Consider the following 20068-nt stretch of genomic DNA (forward strand, 5'->3'; position numbering starts at 1 on the left):
GGTGATGAAGATGATGATGATGATGAAGATGATGATGATGATGAAGGTGATGAAGATGATGATGAAGGTGATGAAGATGATGATGATGATGAAGGTGATGAAGATGATGATGATGATGATGATGAAGATGATGATGATGATGATGATGATGATGGTGATGAAGATGAAGATGATGAAGATGATGATGATGATGAAGATGATGATGATGATGATGATGATGATGATGATGATGATGAAGGTGATGAAGATGAAGATGATGAAGATGATGATGATGATGATGATGATGATGATGATGAAGGTGATGAAGATGATGATGATGATGATGATGATGATGGTGATGAAGATGAAGATGATGAAGATGATGATGATGATGAAGATGATGATGATGATGAAGATGATGAAGATGATGAAGATGATGATGATGATGATGATGATGAAGGTGATGATGATGATGATGATGATGATGATGATGATGATGATGAAGGTGATGAAGATGATGATGATGATGATGATGATGATGGTGATGAAGATGAAGATGATGAAGATGATGATGATGATGAAGATGATGATGATGATGATGATGATGAAGGTGATGAAGATGATGATGATGATGGTGATGGTGATGGTGATGAAGATGAAGATCAAAAAATGAAGATGAAGAAGATGATTTGATCGTCTGAGTTTCATATAAATGTGTGACACAACTGCAAAACACACACAGTTATTATTACATTTATAAAAATGAACAAGTTTTGTGTACAAATGGCAAATAAATAAATCATTTGAAAGTGTATTTATATGTGTTTTTCAAAGAGATCGATCACGTGATCACGGCTTCAGCTGCTTTCATTCGTCAGCTTCACTTTGATCAAACGTTGTTTCATAAAAATCTTCATGACTTTGGTTGACTTGAAGCATCAGAATCATTTTCTTTGCTCTATTATAAAAACAGGCTCATAATTCATTTTCTTTTTTTTTCTGAATAGCGTAATAGCGGATTAAAATATTCATTATAAAATGATGGATGTTGTCTTAGTAAATACAGATCATCAATTTGGTGAATGAGAAGATATTAAGAAGTTTAATAAGTAACTACTGTGTGTTAATTTATGATCAGTATTGAAGGTTAATGTAACTGATGTGAACATCTCAACCCGACTAGTGAGACATGCATCTGAGCAGCTGATCTGGGCGTACGCCACCTACAGGCCTTTTAGGAATTACGAACTTTTTACCGCTCTATTGATACATATGGACGTGGAAAGGTTGCTCAGCACGTTTTTTGTGCGTAAAACCCCTCAGTACTTGAGGCCCCAGGAGAGTAAAGGGCTCTCTGTCCAGACATACGCTTGAGTTTAGTCTACATGGCTCGAAGTCACTCCATGGCTCTAGTTATCGTATCCCAGGGGTTGTGTTATTTGGGGTGATATCAGTCTAGTTGGTTCCAATCGTCTGGACCCGATGTGAATGTCGGTGTGTGTTGTTCTGCTAGCGCCTGTGGGGACCACCAGAGCCATGTTACCGTAAGGAAGATGGATATCATCACCATTGAGATGATGATCCTCAAAAATGCCATCTGTAGGGTGTGTTTTCCTCCTGCCATGTCGATCCTTACTCTCTCTCTCCCTCTTCATATCAACTGAAAATATAAACAAAATTCAAGTATTCCCAAGAAGATAGAGAACACAAAAGATATATCAATTAGAAATTATAAAATCCCCAGATCCATGTCCGTTAGTCCCGTTTCCTTGGATTCACTCGAGTTTGTGAAACGTGGTACCACTTTTCCTTCAAGTTGTACTTTGTGAGAAGTACAAGCTGTCACCATGAACAGTCCCGTCCACCTTGGCTCAGTCCACTTCCTTTACAAACCTTCAGGTAAACGGATGACGCAGGGTGTGGACCGGCCGGTTCCCTGGGCTATATCTCCAACGTCTCCTGGAAACAAAATGAATCAACCAGGGATGAGAGTTGCTCCCAGTAGGGTTTGTACCCCTTAGGAGGTTCCTCATCCTTCACGAGCGTTCCCCGTGGACCAGGCATCAATCGACCCGTCGTGAGCTCAAACGTGTGAACCCAGTCCGACGATTGATAGCCTGCCTTATCGCCAGCAGAACCACGGGAAGAGCCTGTAGCCAATTCAATCCTGTCTGCGCACATGTCTTTGCCAAACGTTGCATTATGGTTCTATTCATGCGCTCCACATGAGCCTAGGACTGTGGATGATAAACAGACCGAAACGGATGCTTCGAACCCACATCCTCTCAACAGCCGTCATCTCAGACCAGTTCTGCGGTTGAAGACGGACGTGTTCTCTATTTTCCCAAAACAAGTTCCTGTTTTTTCACTCATCAGCTTTTTCTCACGCCTTCATTCACTCGGGGTCAAATTCAGGTTAGATTTCTTAGCCTTGTTGATTGTGTATTCCGTGGATTCTTCAGTTTATTCTTTATTGGTTAATACATTGTATATTTTATCTATATTCTACAGTCTCTTCCCTCACCTATTATGGTGAGCGGATTACCCGGTACAAGCGAGCAGAATGATTTTTCTCTTCAGGGTGTCTGGACTCTCTCTTAGATAGAGCGAGGGCATTAGGAAGAGGCTAAAGGTTGAGCAGTTGCTTCTCCGTTTTAGGAGGAGTCAGTAGAGGCGTCTTGGACATTTCATTAGAATGACTCCTGGACGCCTGGCTGGTGAGGTCTGCAGCTCGTCTTGGAACACGACACGGTCCCTCTGGCAGATGCACTTGTGGTTCACCACTGAAGCTGCAAATAGTGTTTGAAAAGACAAATCAACCAGACAATACCGAGGAGATTTCATCATTTATTGGCCGATTATTCATGGTTTACAAATATTTGTGATTTGAAAAAATACATCATGGGAAAGAGACATGGTGGTTACAAATGTTGGATCATCTGGTCCAGGAAGTTGATCTATGAGTGATTTATAAAGACGACAACTGTTGTTAGAATCCAGCAGTGATTATTCTTAATAACATGAGCATATATTGGGGCAATCAGGCTGATTATTTGTTGGTGTTCCAGGCGAGCTCGTAGGTGGTGTTCACAGCTGAATTCTCTTCTGTGGGCTTTTCTTTCTTCACATGCACCTTGAGAGACACAGACCTGGGCAGAGACTTTATGCAACTTTTGCTGACCTCAGCCACTGTTGTGAGGAAGGTTTTAGCAGGGGCTGCTTGCAAAACTTGAGCCTCTGCTGGGCCAGCAGGGGGTGGTGTAGGAACTGTACCAGTAGAACACTGACTGGCTGTATAGCCAAGTCCAGTTCCCCCGACTGCAGTTACCGTACCCCCCACGACACCTACAGCTGCACCCACTCCCATCACGCAACCCACACCAGCACCCACCACAACTGCAGCGGCTCCAATGGTACTGGCCTGTTTAAAAGCCTCTTTGGCACCCTCAATGGGACTGGCAGTATCAGCTCCAGCATTGAACCCCACCAAGCCCCCCACAAGTCCACCACCTGCAGCCCCCAAGAGAACAGCAGTTTTCCCTGATGTCGCTGCCACCAAAGCTCCCACAGCAGCCTCAACGCTGGCCCCTGCAACCCAACCAGCAGCAGTCCCTGCGAGATAGGCCCCCCCAGCAGCTGCGAGAGGAGTGAGTGCCCCCAGTACTGCCCCGACCACAAGTCCAGTGGCTAGTGCCGAGACCAGGATCTTGATTTTGTCCAGCACAGTGGGGGAAAGCGCTGCTGCACTCCTGAACTGGGTATGTTCCTGGAGAGGAACCCTGTTGTAGTTCTGGAAGATCTTGACTCTGTCCTCTTCATCATTGGAACGGCCTCCATCTCCTCTCTGCAACTGTTCCCTCTTCATCTTTTGTGAAACTCCACCCATGGAGTCATCAGCACTCGACTGTCGCTTCACAGCTGACGCTCGTTTTCTGGCCCTGGTGGCTCCTCCATCCTTCTCCTCTTCGACCAGACGCTTCATCCGCTGCTCCTCCTCTCTGATCGCGGCCTCAGCCGCCTCGAACATATCGTTGGTGTAAAACCCTGTCGGACTCATGTCCACCATGTGATCCACCTTCTCCAGGAGCTTCTTAACCTGCTCAGAACTTCTGTCTTTGTTATTGAAGACATGGAACCTCCCTCCACACCGGTTAACCAGATCTTTAAGGGGTGCAGGTGCCTCTCTGAGGAAGGTTTCTATGCTCTTGTCCTTCAGCTCATCACCTCTGGTGAACAGGACCAGTGTGTGATGACGGACAGCTTCCTCTCCAAATATCTCCGTCATCGCACTGATGGCCTGGTTCTGGTGATCAGTGTAACGGCCGACAGGCACCACCAGAACAAAGGCGTGTGGACCAGGAGCTGACAGAGTCACACTTTTGGCGATCTCCGTCCTAACTTCGTTCTCAGTGAAGGTGGTATCCCCAAAACCAGGCACATCAAGCACTGAAACCTTCCGAACAGAGCTCATCGTCGCCCCCTGGCTACTGCTGTCTTCAGTTTCATCTTCATCTTCATAAGTCAGTTCAGCACTCTCCAGCTGGCAACATCTGGTGACAGAAGCGCTGCTGCAGTCTGACTGAAACTTAATTTGGCGCAGGATGGTGTTCCCAGACGAACTCTTGCCAGATCCAGTCATGCCAAGAAGGACCATGCGGACTTCTGCTGCCATCTTGAACACACCTGCAAACACAGACACAGACCAATGTTATTGTTATTATTTCCAGTTTTAAATATGTTTATCTCCTTATTATGACACGAGTGAACTTTAAAATGACCTCTTTTTTACAAATAATGTAAAATAGATTTCAGTATGCTCGTTTGGCCGGACGAGGAAGGCAGCAAGAATTGAGACAGGGCATAACAGATATTGCCACAAAGAGTCAGAGCATGCCAGATATTGCTACAAGGTTTCAGGGTTTGCCAGAAATTGCCTCCAGGTGTCAGGGCGTGTCAGATATTGTGAGAAGGTGCCAGGGTGTGCCGGATATTGCCACAAGGTGCCAGGGCCTGCCAGATATTGCCACAATAAGTATATATTTTATTGGGTATTGTTTTGATTGTTTAAGCGCTTTGTGACCCTGGTCTAGAAAGGCGCTCTACAAATATTACCTACTTACTTACTTACTTACTTACTAACTTGCTCCCAATGGGTCAGGGTTTGCAAGATATTGCCACAAGGTTTCAGGGTTTGCCAGATATTGCTACAAGGTTTCAGGGTTTGCCAGATATTGTCATCAAGTTTCAGGGTTTGCCAGATATTGCCACCAGGTTTTAAGGTTTGCCAGATATTGCCACAAGGTTTCAGGATGTGCCAGATATTGCCACAAGGCTTCAGGGTTTGCCAGATGTTGCCGAAAGGTTTCAGGGTTTGCCAGATAATGCCATCAGGATTCAGGATTTGCAAGATATTGCCACAAGGTTTCAGGGTTTGCCAGATATTGCCACAAGGTTTCAGGGTTTGCCAGATATTACCACAAGGTTTCAGGGTTTGCCAGATATTGCCACAAGGTTTCAGGGTTTGCCAGATATTGCCACAAGGTTTCAGGGTTTGCCAGATATTGCCACGAGGTTTCAGGGTTTGCCAGATATTGCCACGAGGTTTCAGGGTTTGCCAGATCTTACCACAAGGTTTCAGGGTTTGCCAGATATTGCCACAAGGTTTCAGGGTTTGCCAGATATTGCCACAAGGTTTCAGGGTTTGCCAGATATTGCCACAAGGTTTCAAGGTTTGCCAGATTTTGCCACAAGGTTTCAGGGTTTACCAGATATTGCGACAAGGTTTCAGGGTGTGCCAGATATTGCCACAAGGTTTCAGGGTTTGCCAGATATTGCCACAAGGTTTCAGGGTTTGCCTGATATTGCGACAAGTTTTCAGGGTTTGCCTGATATTGCCACAAGGTTTCAGGGTTTGCCAGATATTGCCACAAGGTTTCAGGGTTTGCCAGATATTGCCACAAGGTTTCAGGGTTTGCCTGATATTGCCATCAGGTTTCAGGATTTGCCAGATATTGCGACAAGGTTTCAGGGTTTGCCAGATATTGCGACAAGGTTTCAGGGTTTGCCAGATATTGCCACAAGGTTTCAGGGTTTGCCAGATATTGCCACAAGGTTTCAGGGTTTGCCTGATATTGCCATCAGGTTTCAGGGTTTACCAGATATTGCGACAAGGTTTCAGGGTTTGCCAGATATTGCGACAAGGTTTCAGGGTTTGCCAGATATTGCGACAAGGTTTCAGGGTTTGCCAGATATTGCGACAAGGTTTCAGGGTTTGCCAGATATTGCGACAAGGTTTCAGGGTTTGCCAGATATTACGTAGAAATTGTGCAACGCTCTGTACAGTAACATTAGGACAAAAAACATTGAAGTAAAAAAGCAAATATTTACCATCTACTTTAATTTTGTTCATCATGACTTCCTGGCGGAAGTAGGAAAAGACGTTTCTGAGGTAATGTGGCCCCACCTCTATTGGCTGTGAGCCAAGGGGGCGTATCCAAAAATGTGCCAGGAGACGCCAGAGTTACTCAATACCTGTCACTGCCACTGGGTGGATCTCGCCGTCTCTCCAGTAAGACGTAATAATGGCTTCACTCCTGCAGCTGTAATCACGCTTTGTTTATACAACGATTCCCTTGGAGGTGGAGACCATTGATGACGCGTGATGACAAACCTCCAAGCTTGACCAATCACAGCACAGTGGGTGTGGTTATGGTCAACAAGATTTAATCTCCAGAGAACCAAAGTAAGTAAATAATTTGTACATTTTTACACACTGTAATGAACTTATCTTCATTGGATATCATCAGTGAAAGCTCAACCACTCCTCAGGATCTGTGTCAACATTCTTCTCCACACCAGGTGGAATTGGCATTTCACAAACTTCGAGTGAGTAATCACAGCAGAGGAGGGATATTTCAGCGCAATAAAGTCCATTAGCCCGACTTCCCGAAGCAAGGAGGATTAGAAGTTTGACAAACGGTCAAACTAAACCTTCAGTGACCAAGGAGTTCAACACTTCATGTGAGATTCTGACCAACAAGGATCAGATAAGAACTTTATGGCTTCCTGCAGATGCAGAGTCTGTGAAGATGCGAACCAACATTGAAAGTGCTAACAGATGTCTTCACAGGCAAAATGTGTGTGTGTGTGTGTCTTGGATAATATTCATTGAAATGTGTATTACCTGCTTAAAGAAATATACTTGTAAGTGAATGGAGCTACGTGCAAGGTGTTTGAAGTTATAACAATGAAGAAAGAAATCACATATGAAATATAATAATTGAATGAATCATTATCAAAACCTTCATTTTGTATTCCTTCTAAATTTGTCATGTTTGGTGTTATTTGAATGTCCGCGCTCCGTGGGAAAATAATCTAGAAAGAACAAATTGTTTTAAAGCATTTTTAATGTACATATGATTTTTCTTGTGTGACGAGAAGAAAAGACAGTTGGAGAGGTGAGAAGGAGGAGGGGGTGTCAGTCTGGAAGACCCTTTTCTCGCCGAAGAAACGTCAACCAATCATAAGGGTTTGCCCCTTTTTTACGATCACTAAGTTTCAACATAAGAACTGTGTTCAACTTAGAGAATTTGTGTTGTTTCCTCCAAAAGAAAGAGCGTACCTCGTAACATCAGAGTGTACCTCGTAACATCAGAGTGTACCTCGTAACATCAGAGTGTACCTCGTAACATCAGAGTGTACCTCGTAACATCAGAGCGTACCTCGTAACATCAGAGTGTACCTCGTAACATCAGAGCGTACCTCGTAACATCAGAGCTTATCACCTGATGAACTGGGTCGTCACCAACTATGCCTTCAAGACGATCTCCGGCCTCCTAACTTCAGCTCCTGCAAGTCCAAACTGAGGACCGCACTGAAGGACCCGCTTCCAGATCCTTCCAGACTCCGCAAAGTTTCCGAAGTGAACATTCCAGGCGTTCAGCGCGTTCAGGTGAGGCGTCTACAACCAGGAAGCCGACACTGTGATTCATGGGACCGCTTGGTCCCCTCGTCGAAAGAACTTTGATCCCCTCGTTCCTGACTGTCCTCCTCATCATCCTCTCCTTCATCTCCGTTGAGATCCACTCGCTTGCCACCTTCATCTGGTCTCCAGCTGCTGCCTAAACCTCGGTTCACCATCTAGTCTAGGTCAAGCTGATCACTTCATCTTGAACAAATTGATTTGTGTCTGGGTTGTTTAATATGCGGGTGGTCCAGTAAGATTTCGTACACGATTCTTTTCCCGTTTCCGTTTTATTCTCGGTTCCGAAACTTGCCATAACATACACGCTTTAACACACACACGCTTTAAAACACACGCACATACACGCTTTAACACACACACGCTTTAAAACACACGCACATACACACTTTTACACACGTACATACCATTTTAACACATTCACACTTTGACACACACACGCAAATACACACTTTGAAACAAACGCACATACACGCTTTAAAACACACGCACATACACACTTTGAAACAATAGAATAGAATAGAATAGAATAGAAAGGCTTTATTCATCCCCAGAGGGGAAACACACTTTCACAACAGCGCAGTTGGAAGAAAATAAAGTGCAAGGAGAAAGAAATAGTACAAGAGATAATACAAAATAAAATAAAAAAGATCTTAAAAATATACAAATTATTTACAAAATTAGAAATTGACACTATTAACAAAATAAAATAGAAATAAAAAACGGAAAAAAAAAAAAAATAAAAAGCACACAAGAAGAAAAAACACGCTACGGATTAGCATCAGGATATTTAAAGTAGAGAGTTAAATATCCTGACACCAGTTGGGATGAAGGACCTTCTATAACGCTCCGCCCTACACTGGGGGTGCCTGAGCCTGCCACTGAAGGAGCTGGCCAGCTCCTCCACGGTCAGGTGCAGTGGGTGGAGAGCGTTGTCCCTGATGGAGGAGAGTCTGGAGAGTGTCCTCCTCTCTCCCACCTCCTCCACCGAGTCCAGCGAGCGGCCCAGGACAGAGCCGGCCCTCGTGACCAGCCTGTTCAGTCTCTTCCTGTCCCGGTCCGTGCTGCCTGCTTCCCAGCAGACCACAGCGTAGTGGATAGCAGAGGCTACCACGGAGTCATAAAAGGTCCTTAAAAGTGGTCTGCACACTCCGAAGGACCTCAGTCTCCCCAGGAGGTGGAGGCGACTTCGGCCCTTCTTGTACACGGCGTTGATGTGTGTGGACCAGTTCAGTTTATTGTTGAGGTGAACACCCAGGTATTTGAAGCTGTCCACCAGCTCAATGTCCGAGCCCTGGATGCTCACCGGTTGATGTGGTGGGGACTTTTTCCTGAAGTCAATCACCATCTCCCTTGTCTTACCGGTGTTTAAGCAAAGGTAGTTGCTCTCACACCAGTCAACAAAGTCCTTGATGACTGACCTGTACTCCAGCTCGCCCCCCCCAGACACGCAGCCCACAATGGCCGAGTCGTCAGAAAACTTCTGGAGGTGACAGCTGCTGGAGTCATAGGTAAAGTCCGCCGTGTAGAGGGAAAAAAGGAAAGGTGACAGCACTGTCCCTTGAGGCACCCCGGTGCTGCAGATGGTCACCTCAGACCTGCAGTCCTGCAGCCTCACATACTGCGGCCTGTTGGTGAGGTAGTCCATCGTCCATGCTGCCAGCTGTGTCCCAACTCCTGCGTCCTCCATCTTCTTCCTTAGCAGCGCCGGCTGGATGGTGTTGAAAGCACTTGAGAAGTCAAAAAACATGACTCTCACAGTGCTACCGGCGGCTTCCAGATGAGTCAGTGCCCGGTGCTGCAGGTAGATGACGGCGTCGTCCACCCCCATCTTTGGCCTGTAGGCGAACTGCAGCGGATCCAACGCAGAGCTCACCGTCGTGCGTAGCTCGCGGAGTACCAGCCTCTCCAAGGTCTTCATCAGATGGGAGGTCAGGGCGACTGGTCTGAAGTGGCTCGGCTCCTTCGCGTGTACCGCCTTGGGAACCGGAACCACACAGGAGGTCTTCCACTGGACCGGGACCTTCTCCAGTTTGAGGCTCAGGTTGAAGATGTGTGTGACCAACTCACAAAGTTGATCAGCACAATCCCTGAGCAGTCTGGGGCTGAGTCCATCTGGTCCAGCAGCTTTCCTGATCTTCAGTCGCCTTAATTCTCTCCTCACCTGTTCCGATGTAACAGAGAGAGGTGGCTGTGGGGGGTTGGGCAGCTGAGGCAGTAGGGCTTGTTGGGGTGGAGAAAGGTGGCTTGGAGGTGAGAACAGTTGGGGGGAGGGGGCTGAAGCAGGGGAAAAACAGCTTTGTGAAGAGTGAGGGGCAGAGGTGGAGGGGGGAGGGGGGCCCTGATCAAACCGGTTGAAATACTGGTTCAGTTCAGTGGCCCATCTTTGGTCTCCCCCTGCTGTGGCTCTGGCTCCACTCTGGCCATGACCTGAGATGTTCTTCAGGCCTTTCCACACATCCCTAAACGCACATACACGCTTTAAAACACACGCACATACACACTTTGACACACACTTTAGTTATATTTGAATGATAAACATGTTTTTTTAGAAAAACATTAAAAATGTTAATATTTTATTCACATAAGTTCTTAAAAACAGGTGAAACTGTCGTTAAGTAAAAGTTTTATTCTAAGTGTTTGTTTTCTAACTTCCGGTGAGACGCAACAAACGGAAGTAGCCACTTGCTAATGCTAACCAGCATGACGTCAACTCCGAGACTCGTAGACAAAGATCGATTTGACAAATGTTTCGTCTCGAGTTGTTTCATCATTTATGTCTTTTCTACGTCATCCGTGGAGAACATGCGACGTGACGCACGAGTCTTAGCGTGTTAGCATTAGCACGTTAGCCGCAGCAAAGACGTCAATCAATGCGTTTCTCACCAGGTTCGATCCTCGTGACGTCACTTCGTCCGCAGAACCGCAGCTGCTTTAACGTCCAGTGGATCCAGACGTCGTGGAGCCGCAGGTTCGGTCTTTGATCTCAGAAGAAGACACTCACCAGGGTCAGCACATGCTGGTGAGATCCTCCAGTAAAGACTCCAGTCATGTTGCAGAAGGTCAGCCCCCAGCGCAGCAGCCCCCCCCACTCAGAGTTACGGTTGAAGTAGTGGTGGACGATGCGAGGGAAGCGAAGAGCGACGTCGCCGAAGAACGCCGTGTTCTCCACCACGTGAGAGAAGGCTGAGCAGACGAGACAGTGAGTGATGGAGCCACAGGTCAGTACTACAGTACTTCAGTGCTACAGTACTGTAGTACTCTACTACTGTAGCACTGTACTACTGTACTACTGTACTACTGTAACACTGTTACAGACTACTGTCTGTAGTACTGTAGCACAGTAGTACTGTAGCACTGTAGTACTGTACTACAGTGTAGGACTGTAGTACAGTACTACTGTCCTGTAGGACAGTAGTACTGTAGCACTGTAGTACTGTAACACTGTAGTACAGTCCTACACTGTAGTACTGTAGTACAGTCCTACACTGTAGTACTGTAGCACAGTAGTACTGTACTACAGTGTAGGACAGTAGTACTGTAGCACTGTAGTTCTGTAACACTGTAGTACTGTAGTACTGTAGCACTGTAGTACTGTACTACAGTACTACTGTCCTACACTGTAGTACTGTAGCACTGTAACACTGTAGTACAGTAGTACTGTAGCACTGTACTACAGTACTACTGTCCTACACTGTAGTACAGTACTACTGTCCTACACTGTAGTACTGTAGCACAGTCGTACACTGACCTTCTTTGACCTTGTCGTCCAGTGGGAAGGGGTCGTCAGGCTGCATGTTTGCAGAGACCAGCACCTGACGGGAGTCGTCCAGGACCTGCAGGAGCAGGAGGAGAACAGGTTCTTCCTTGTTGACGAGCCTTGACTCGACTCATCTACGTGTCGACCTCTGACCTTGAACAGGCCCTTGAGCATGATGTCGATGATCTTGTACTGTTGGTTGATGTCGTTCAGCTCCACCAGGTTCTTCAGAGCGTTGAGCTGGTCCTTCCTCTTGGTCTCGAACAGACGCTTGTCTGCGGGCGGAGGTCAAGGGCACAAGCGGACGGAGGTGAAGGGCACACGCGGGCGGGGGTCAAGGGCACACACGGGTGGAAGTCAAGGGCACACGCGGGTGGAAGTCAAGGGCACACACGGGTGGAAGTCAAGGGCACACACGGGTGGAAGTCAAGGGCACACGCGGGTGGAAGTCAAGGGCACACGCGGGTGGAAGTCAAGGGCACACGCGGGTGGAAGTCAAGGGCACACGCGGGTGGAAGTCAAGGGCACACGCGGGTGGAAGTCAAGGGCACACGCGGGTGGAAGTCAAGGGCACACGCGGGCGGAGGTGAAGGGCACACGCGGGCGGGGGTCAAGGGCACACGCGGGCGGGGGTCAAGGGCACACACGGGTGGAAGTCAAGGGCACATGCGGACGGAGGTGAAGGGCACACGCGGGCGGGGGTCAAGGGCACACGCGGGCGGGGGTCAAGGGCACACACGGGTGGAAGTCAAGGGCACACGCGGGCGGGGGTCAAGGGTACACGCGGGCGGGGGTCAAGGGCACACACGGGTGGAAGTCAAGGGCACACACGGGTGGAAGTCAAGGGCACACGCGGGCGGGGGTCAAGGGCACACACGGTGGAAGTCAAGGGCACATGCGGGTGGAAGTCAAGGGCACACGCGGGTGGAAGTCAAGGGCACACGCGGGCGGGGGTCAAGGGCACACGCGGGTGGAAGTCAAGGGCACACGCGGGCGGGGGTCAAGGGCACACACGGGTGGAAGTCAAGGGCACAAGCGGACGGAGGTGAAGGGCACACGCGGGCGGGGGTCAAGGGCACACGCGGGCGGGGGTCAAGGGCACACACGGGTGGAAGTCAAGGGCACACGCGGGCGGGGGTCAAGGGCACACGCGGGCGGGGGTCAAGGGCACACACGGGTGGAAGTCAAGGGCACACGCGGGCGGGGGTCAAGGGCACACGCGGGTGGAAGTCAAGGGCACACGCGGGCGGGGGTCAAGGGCACACGCGGGCGGGGGTCAAGGGCACACACGGGTGGAAGTCAAGGGCACACACGGGTGGAAGTCAAGGGCATCCGCGGGCGGGGGTCAAGGGCACACACGGGTGGAAGTCAAGGGCACATGCGGGTGGAAGTCAAGGGCACACGCGGGTGGAAGTCAAGGGCACACGCGGGCGGGGGTCAAGGGCACACGCGGGCGGGGGTCAAGGGCACACGCGGGTGGAAGTCAAGGGCACACGCGGGCGGGGGTCAAGGGCACACGCGCCAACATCTTGTTCTCGTGCCATCTTCATTTAAACCTTCACCAGGTTCTGTGTTCTATTCATTTTGTTCACAAACATTTATTACTTCATTATATACTGTTGATCAAGTACTTTGTTAAATATATATAGAAATACACGTTTATTCAACTTTTGTATTTGTCTTTTTTAATATTTAAAAATACAAGTACAAATACACAAACTACTGTTTCATCTTAAAGGACTTGTAACATTTACTTTGTTATTATTATTATATTTATATTGTATTTGTAAAACTGAAAACATATTTATGTACATTATGTACTCACTTAATTTGAAGTAGAAACATCAAATATATCGAATATTCAAGGGCACACACGGGTGGAAGTCAAGGGCACAAGCGGACGGAGGTGAAGGGCACACGCGGGCGGGGGTCAAGGGCACACGCGGGCGGGGGTCAAGGGCACACACGGGTGGAAGTCAAGGGCACACGCGGGCGGGGGTCAAGGGCACACGCGGGCGGGGGTCAAGGGCACACACGGGTGGAAGTCAAGGGCACACGCGGGCGGGGGTCAAGGGCACACGCGGGTGGAAGTCAAGGGCACACGCGGGCGGGGGTCAAGGGCACACGCGGGCGGGGGTCAAGGGCACACACGGGTGGAAGTCAAGGGCACACGCGGGCGGGGGTCAAGGGCACACACGGGTGGAAGTCAAGGGCACATGCAGGTGGAAGTCAAGGGCACACGCGGGTGGAAGTCAAGGGCACACGCGGGCGGGGGTCAAGGGCACACGCGGGTGGAAGTCAAGGGCACACGCGGGCGGGGGTCAAGGGCACACGCGGGTGGAAGTCAAGGGCACACGCGGGCGGGGGTCAAGGGCACACGCGGGTGGAAGTCAAGGGCACACGCGGGCGGGGGTCAAGGGCACACGCGCCAACATCTTGTTCTCGTGCCATCTTCATTTAAACCTTCACCAGGTTCTGTGTTCTATTCATTTTGTTCACAAACATTTATTACTTCATTATATACTGTTGATCAAGTACTTTGTTAAATATATATAGAAATACACGTTTATTCAACTTTTGTATTTGTCTTTTTTAATATTTAAAAATACAAGTACAAATACACAAACTACTGTTTCATCTTAAAGGACTTGTAACATTTACTTTGTTATTATTATTATATTTATATTGTATTTGTAAAACTGAAAACATATTTATGTACATTATGTACTCACTTAATTTGAAGTAAAAACATCAAATATATCGAATAAATTATTTTTGAGTAGAAACAAGATTATATTTTAAAAATACAAGTACAAGTACACAAACTACTATTGAATCTTAAAAAACATTTACTTTTATTTTATTGTTACTTTTCTCTGAAGTACTTTTGAATAAATCAACATTAATATATATATATTTAATGTACCTTTGAATCAAAAACATGTGAAAAACTAGAATAAACTATGAAGAAGTATTTACAATCAAAGGTACATGTATGAAATACTAATGAGTACCAGGTGCGAGGATACAGATCTCCAGGTTAGAATCAGGTCTGAGTCTCTGAGGTTCCGGGTCGGACGAGCCGGTGTCGGTTCCGAGCAGCAGCAGCAGCAGCAGCTGCGCGCACACACGCCACATGGTCAGCAGGGGGCAGCAGAGCTCTGGGAACATCAATAGGTTAAAGTCAGACATTAGACCTTCAATGAAATGTGTTGCTCAGAGGCTCAGAGGCAACATCAGAAGAAGACCTGGTCTGGATCGGGATCGGTTCTGATCTCAGAGACACTTTTGAAGCGTCACCTGAGTTTATTTTGTGTCTTAACAAGAAGGATGTGTCTCGCTTGCAGTTCATACAAAACTCTGCAGCCAGAATTCTGAGCCGCTCTAGTAGAAGAACTCACATTTCTCCGATCCTTAAAACCCTTCACTGGCTGCCAGTTTCTTTCAGGATCAACTTTAAAATTCTGGTTCTTACTTTCAGATCTATTCATGGTCAGACCTTCCATCAGTGATCTGATCCAGACTTACACCGCAGCTCGGGGTCTGAGGTCTGTGGATCAGAATCTACTGATGGTTCCTGAACTTCAGGACCAGAGGAGAGAAATCCTTCCAGACTGTTGCTCCTAAGCTTTGGAACGATCTCTGTGTTTGATGATCTACTGACTCCTTTAAGAAACATCTGTGTTTGATGATCTACTGACTCCTTCAAGAAACATCTGTGTTTGATGATCTACTGACTCCTTCAAGAAACATCTGTGTTTGATGATATACTGACTCCTTCAAGAAACATCTGTGTTTGATGATCTACTGACTCCTTCTAGAAACATCTGTGTTTGATGATCTACTGACTCCTTCAAGAAACATCTGTGTTTGATGATCTACTGACTCCTTCAAGAAACATCTGTGTTTGATGATCTACTGACTCCTTCAAGAAACATCTGTGTTTGATGATCTACTGACTCCTTCAAGAAACATGTGTGTTTGATGATCTACTGACTCCTTCAAGAAACATCTGTGTTTGATGATCTACTGACTCCTTCAAGAAACATCTGTGTTTGATGATCTACTGACTCCTTCAAGAAACATCTGTGTTTGATGATCTACTGACTCCTTCAAGAAACATCTGTGTTTGATGATCTACTGACTCCTTCAAGAAACATCTCAAGAACCTTTTATTCGTGCAGGCTTTACCTTGATTCTCTGAGACTCCTGTGTTTGTCTCTGTGTTATCTTGACCTTTAAAGTTTATATTTTATTGAGTAAGGGCTTTTGACCCCGGTCTGGAAAAGATCTACAAATATAAATTACTTACTTACTTAATATAAACACAGTACATGTTTTGCGTTGAAAAATTTCTCAGTGGAGGAACCTCTGAAGAGGATGAGACCTGCCCGGAGTTACCCAAGACCCTTGATGTTGTCGTGGCAGACACGCCTCTGCAACATTGCATGGAAATGGTGGTAGTACCTCTGCACAGTCAGACCTGAATGGTCATCCCACTTTTTCGGTAGGAGGATTTTCAGCCTCCTTGGCAAGGTCTATCCAGGGGTCCTTGACAGGAGGTCCGTCTGATAGGCGAATCTCAGATTCAGGAGGGGCAATGTGTTTTTTCCCAGGTCTTGGAACTGTGGATCATCCTGGGTAGGGTGCTTGAGGGCGACAGGAGTTGATCGTGTCCCTCCAGGAGTCCTGTCCGCGGTGCTCCGGCAGTATGGGGTACCCCTTAGTCACTGATTCTGTTCATAATATTATTGACAGAATAGCTAAACACAGACAGGAAGTTGAGGGAGACTAGTTTGTTTGTCGGTGACCTGGTCCTGACACCTATGGTCACCAGTGGTAGGTAGTGGTCCTGAAACAAGATGGCGGGTACAAGCAGCCATAATTAGTTTTCTCCATAAATAGTCAGGACTCTCTTCAAGATCGAGAAAGAAGCGTGTTCATCCGGGAGAGGCTCTGAGAAGAGCTGCTGCTCCTCTTCGTTGAGAGGATTCAGTTGAGGATGTTTCCTGGACGCCTCGATGGAGAGTTGTTCAGCTGGTCTCGGTCATTACTGAAAATAAAGAGTAGTTTAGGGACGACAATATATTGAAATAGCGATAAAAAGGAGGAAAAAGGTGAAAGAATGGCTGAGCTTATGTTATCAAATTTCTTAACTACAGGTAAGTCATGAAATGTTTGGAATGTCACGTAGTTTACGCAGAGAAGCCATCAGGAAGAACACTAACCTTGGAGTACCGATGAAGTATAAAGATGCGAATGAAACAGTTCTTTCTTCAGAGTAAAGTCACACATTCTACGAGAAGAATCTGTATTTGTCTCCTTTCTGCAAGTAAAATAGTTGACTTTAAACCGATTCTGATCTCTGATATCTCTTCTTTTGTTCACAGTTAGCATAGCTCTCAGTATAGCGGTGGATCTACGTCTCAAAGGGAGTACAGCTTCTCGATGTTAGTGTCGCGAGTTTGTTGTTTTGACCTCAAAGAGAACCAGAAGGCAAACTGTTAAAATTGTGTTTATTTTAACAACAGAAGTAGAGTAAGGCACATCAGAATGCTGGGTCAGTGACTGTAAATCAGGAACTCTCAGCTACCAACTGACAACAGAAACACAGACACAGACACACAATTTTTTTTACAGTCGAGTTTGGGCGTGGATGCTTCGGATCGGCTCCATGGACCCGGACCTCGTTGTGGATTGGTACACGTCAGGTTGCTGGGCAGATATTGGAAATATGTGCGATATTCGCTATTGCTGTCTTGAATTGCGATGTCGATATTAATGCGATATTTTTTCTTCACCTAAAAATGTAGCCGCATGCATGCGGCAGTCGAGCTCAGGAGCGAGTACTGTAGGGGAGGTCCGGGGGTTTAGAGAAGGAAAACTGCAATATTATAATTACAAGAGTTGTGACCAGAGAAAGAATCAAACCCTTACATTTTCCAATCATTCAGGAGAGCCAGGGCCTCATGTACTAAGAAATCCAGCACAAAATAGTCGGATGTATGAATCTGTTCGCGACACGAATTTAGGCAATTTTCCTTCTTACCTCCCAATCAACCTAGAATTGATTTGCAGACTTGTTCGTCCCTTTCCGTGCCCTCATTTACATATTTAAATCATATTTAAATGAAGCAGAGTCCGTGATTTTTCTCTCCACGATCAGAACAAACAGATGAAAACATGAATATAAACTGGATTAACTGTTTATATTCGTTCATTTGAACATGTCTGACGTGAACATACTTACATTTAAATAGTGCAGACGAGCTCCGTGTAAATGTTTATATTTTATATACAGTTATTAACGCAAATACTTTGTTTAAAGACGATCAGGGACTTATTTGAAACGTCTTAACATGAGTTTAACAAGAATAAAACTGTTAGTAACTTAACGTTCTGAGTATTGATGATGAAGATGATGTTGATGATGATGATGAAGGTGATGATGATGATGAAGGTGGTGATGATGATGAAGATGATGATGATGATGAAGGTGATGAAGATGATGATGAAGGTGATGAAGATGATGATGATGATGAAGGTGATGAAGATGATGATGATGATGATGATGAAGATGATGATGATGATGATGATGATGATGATGATGGTGATGAAGATGATGATGATGATGAAGGTGATGAAGATGATGATGAAGGTGATGAAGATGATGATGATGATGATGATGATGATGATGGTGATGAAGATGAAGATGATGAAGATGATGATGATGATGATGATGATGGTGATGAAGATGAAGATGATGAAGATGATGATGATGATGAAGATGATGAAGATGATGATGATGATGAAGATGATGATGATGATGAAGATGATGAAGATGATGATGATGATGATGATGAAGATGATGATGATGATGAAGATGATGATGATGATGAAGGTGATGAAGATGATGATGAAGGTGATGAAGATGATGATGATGATGAAGGTGATGAAGATGATGATGATGATGATGATGATGATGATGATGATGGTGATGAAGATGAAGATGATGAAGATGATGATGATGATGAAGATGATGATGATGATGAAGATGATGAAGATGATGATGATGATGATGATGATGATGATGAAGGTGATGAAGATGAAGATGATGAAGATGATGATGATGATGAAGATGATGATGATGAAGATGATGAAGATGATGAAGATGATGATGATGATGATGAAGGTGATGAAGATGATGATGATGGTGATGATGATGATGGTGATGAAGATGAAGATCAAAAAATGAAGATGAAGAAGATGATCTGATCGTCTGAGTTTCATATAAATGTGTGACACAACTGCAAAACACACACAGTTATTATTACATTTATAAATATGAACAAGTTTTGTGTACAAATGGCAAATAAATAAATCATTCGAAAGTGTATTTTTATGTGTTTTTCAAAGAGATCGATCACGTGATCACAGCTTCAGCTGCTTTCATTCGTCAGCTTCACTTTGATCAAACGTTGTTTCATAAAAATCTTCATGACTTTGGTTGACTTGAAGCATCAGAATCATTTTCTTTGCTCTATTATAAAAACAGGCTCATAATTCATTTTCTTTTCTTTCTGAATAGCGTAATAGCGGATTAAAATATTCATTATCAAATGATGGATGTTGTCTTAGTAAATACAGATCATCAATTTGGTGAATGAGAAGATATTAAGAAGTTTAATAAGTAACTACTGTGTGTTAATTTATGATCAATATTGATGGTTAATGTAACTGATGTGAACATCTCAACCCGACTAGTGAGACATGCATCTGAGCAGCTGATCTGGGCGTACGCCACCTACAGGCCTTTTAGGAATTACAAACTTTTTACCGCTCTATTGATACATATGGACGTGGAAAGGTTGCTCAGCACGTTTTTTGTGTGTAAAACCCCTCAGTACTTGAGGCCCCAGGAGAGTAAAGGGCTCTCTGTCCAGACATACGCTTGAGTTTAGTCGACATGGCTCGAAGTCACTCCATGGCTCTAGTTATCGTATCCCAGGGGTTGTGTTATTTGGGGTGATATCAGTCTAGTTGGTTCCAATCGTCTGGACCCGATGTGAATGTCGGTGTGTGTTGTTCTGCTAGCGCCTGTGGGGACCACCAGAGCCATGTTACCGTAAGGAAGATGGATATCATCACCATTGAGAAGATGATCCTCAAAAATGCCATCTGTAGGGTGTGTTTTCCTCCTGCCATGTCGATCCTTACTCTCTCTCTCCCTCTTCATATCAACTGAAAATATAAACAAAATTCAAGTATTCCCAAGAAGATAGAGAACACAAAAGATATATCAATAAGAAATTATAAAATCCCCAGATCCATGTCCGTTAGTCCCGTTT

The 20068-nt window shown here is 45.7% G+C and overlaps 2 protein-coding genes across 2 annotated transcripts; both read right to left on the bottom strand.

The window, feature by feature from the left end:
- Positions 1-2813: 2813 nt before the first annotated feature.
- On the bottom strand, positions 2814-10943 carry LOC148064637 (uncharacterized). The gene is made up of 2 exons (XM_087810038.1): positions 10847-10943; positions 2814-4662 (listed from the first exon to the last, which is right to left on the bottom strand). The coding sequence occupies exon 2, from the start codon at positions 4649-4651 to the stop codon at positions 3029-3031; it is 1623 nt and encodes a 540-aa protein (XP_087666164.1). The 5' UTR covers positions 4652-4662; positions 10847-10943; the 3' UTR covers positions 2814-3028.
- Positions 7787-14932, bottom strand: LOC148064638 (coiled-coil domain-containing protein 134-like). Its single transcript, XM_087809741.1, has 5 exons — positions 14750-14932; positions 11874-11995; positions 11712-11796; positions 10965-11146; positions 7787-7939 (listed from the first exon to the last, which is right to left on the bottom strand). The coding sequence occupies exons 1-5, from the start codon at positions 14910-14912 to the stop codon at positions 7787-7789; spliced, it is 705 nt and encodes a 234-aa protein (XP_087665867.1). The 5' UTR covers positions 14913-14932.
- Positions 14933-20068: the final 5136 nt, after the last annotated feature.

Source organism: Callionymus lyra, chromosome 15 (genome assembly GCF_982586985.1).
Source record: "Callionymus lyra chromosome 15, fCalLyr1.hap1.1, whole genome shotgun sequence".
Taxonomy (NCBI): Eukaryota; Metazoa; Chordata; class Actinopteri; order Syngnathiformes; family Callionymidae; genus Callionymus; species Callionymus lyra.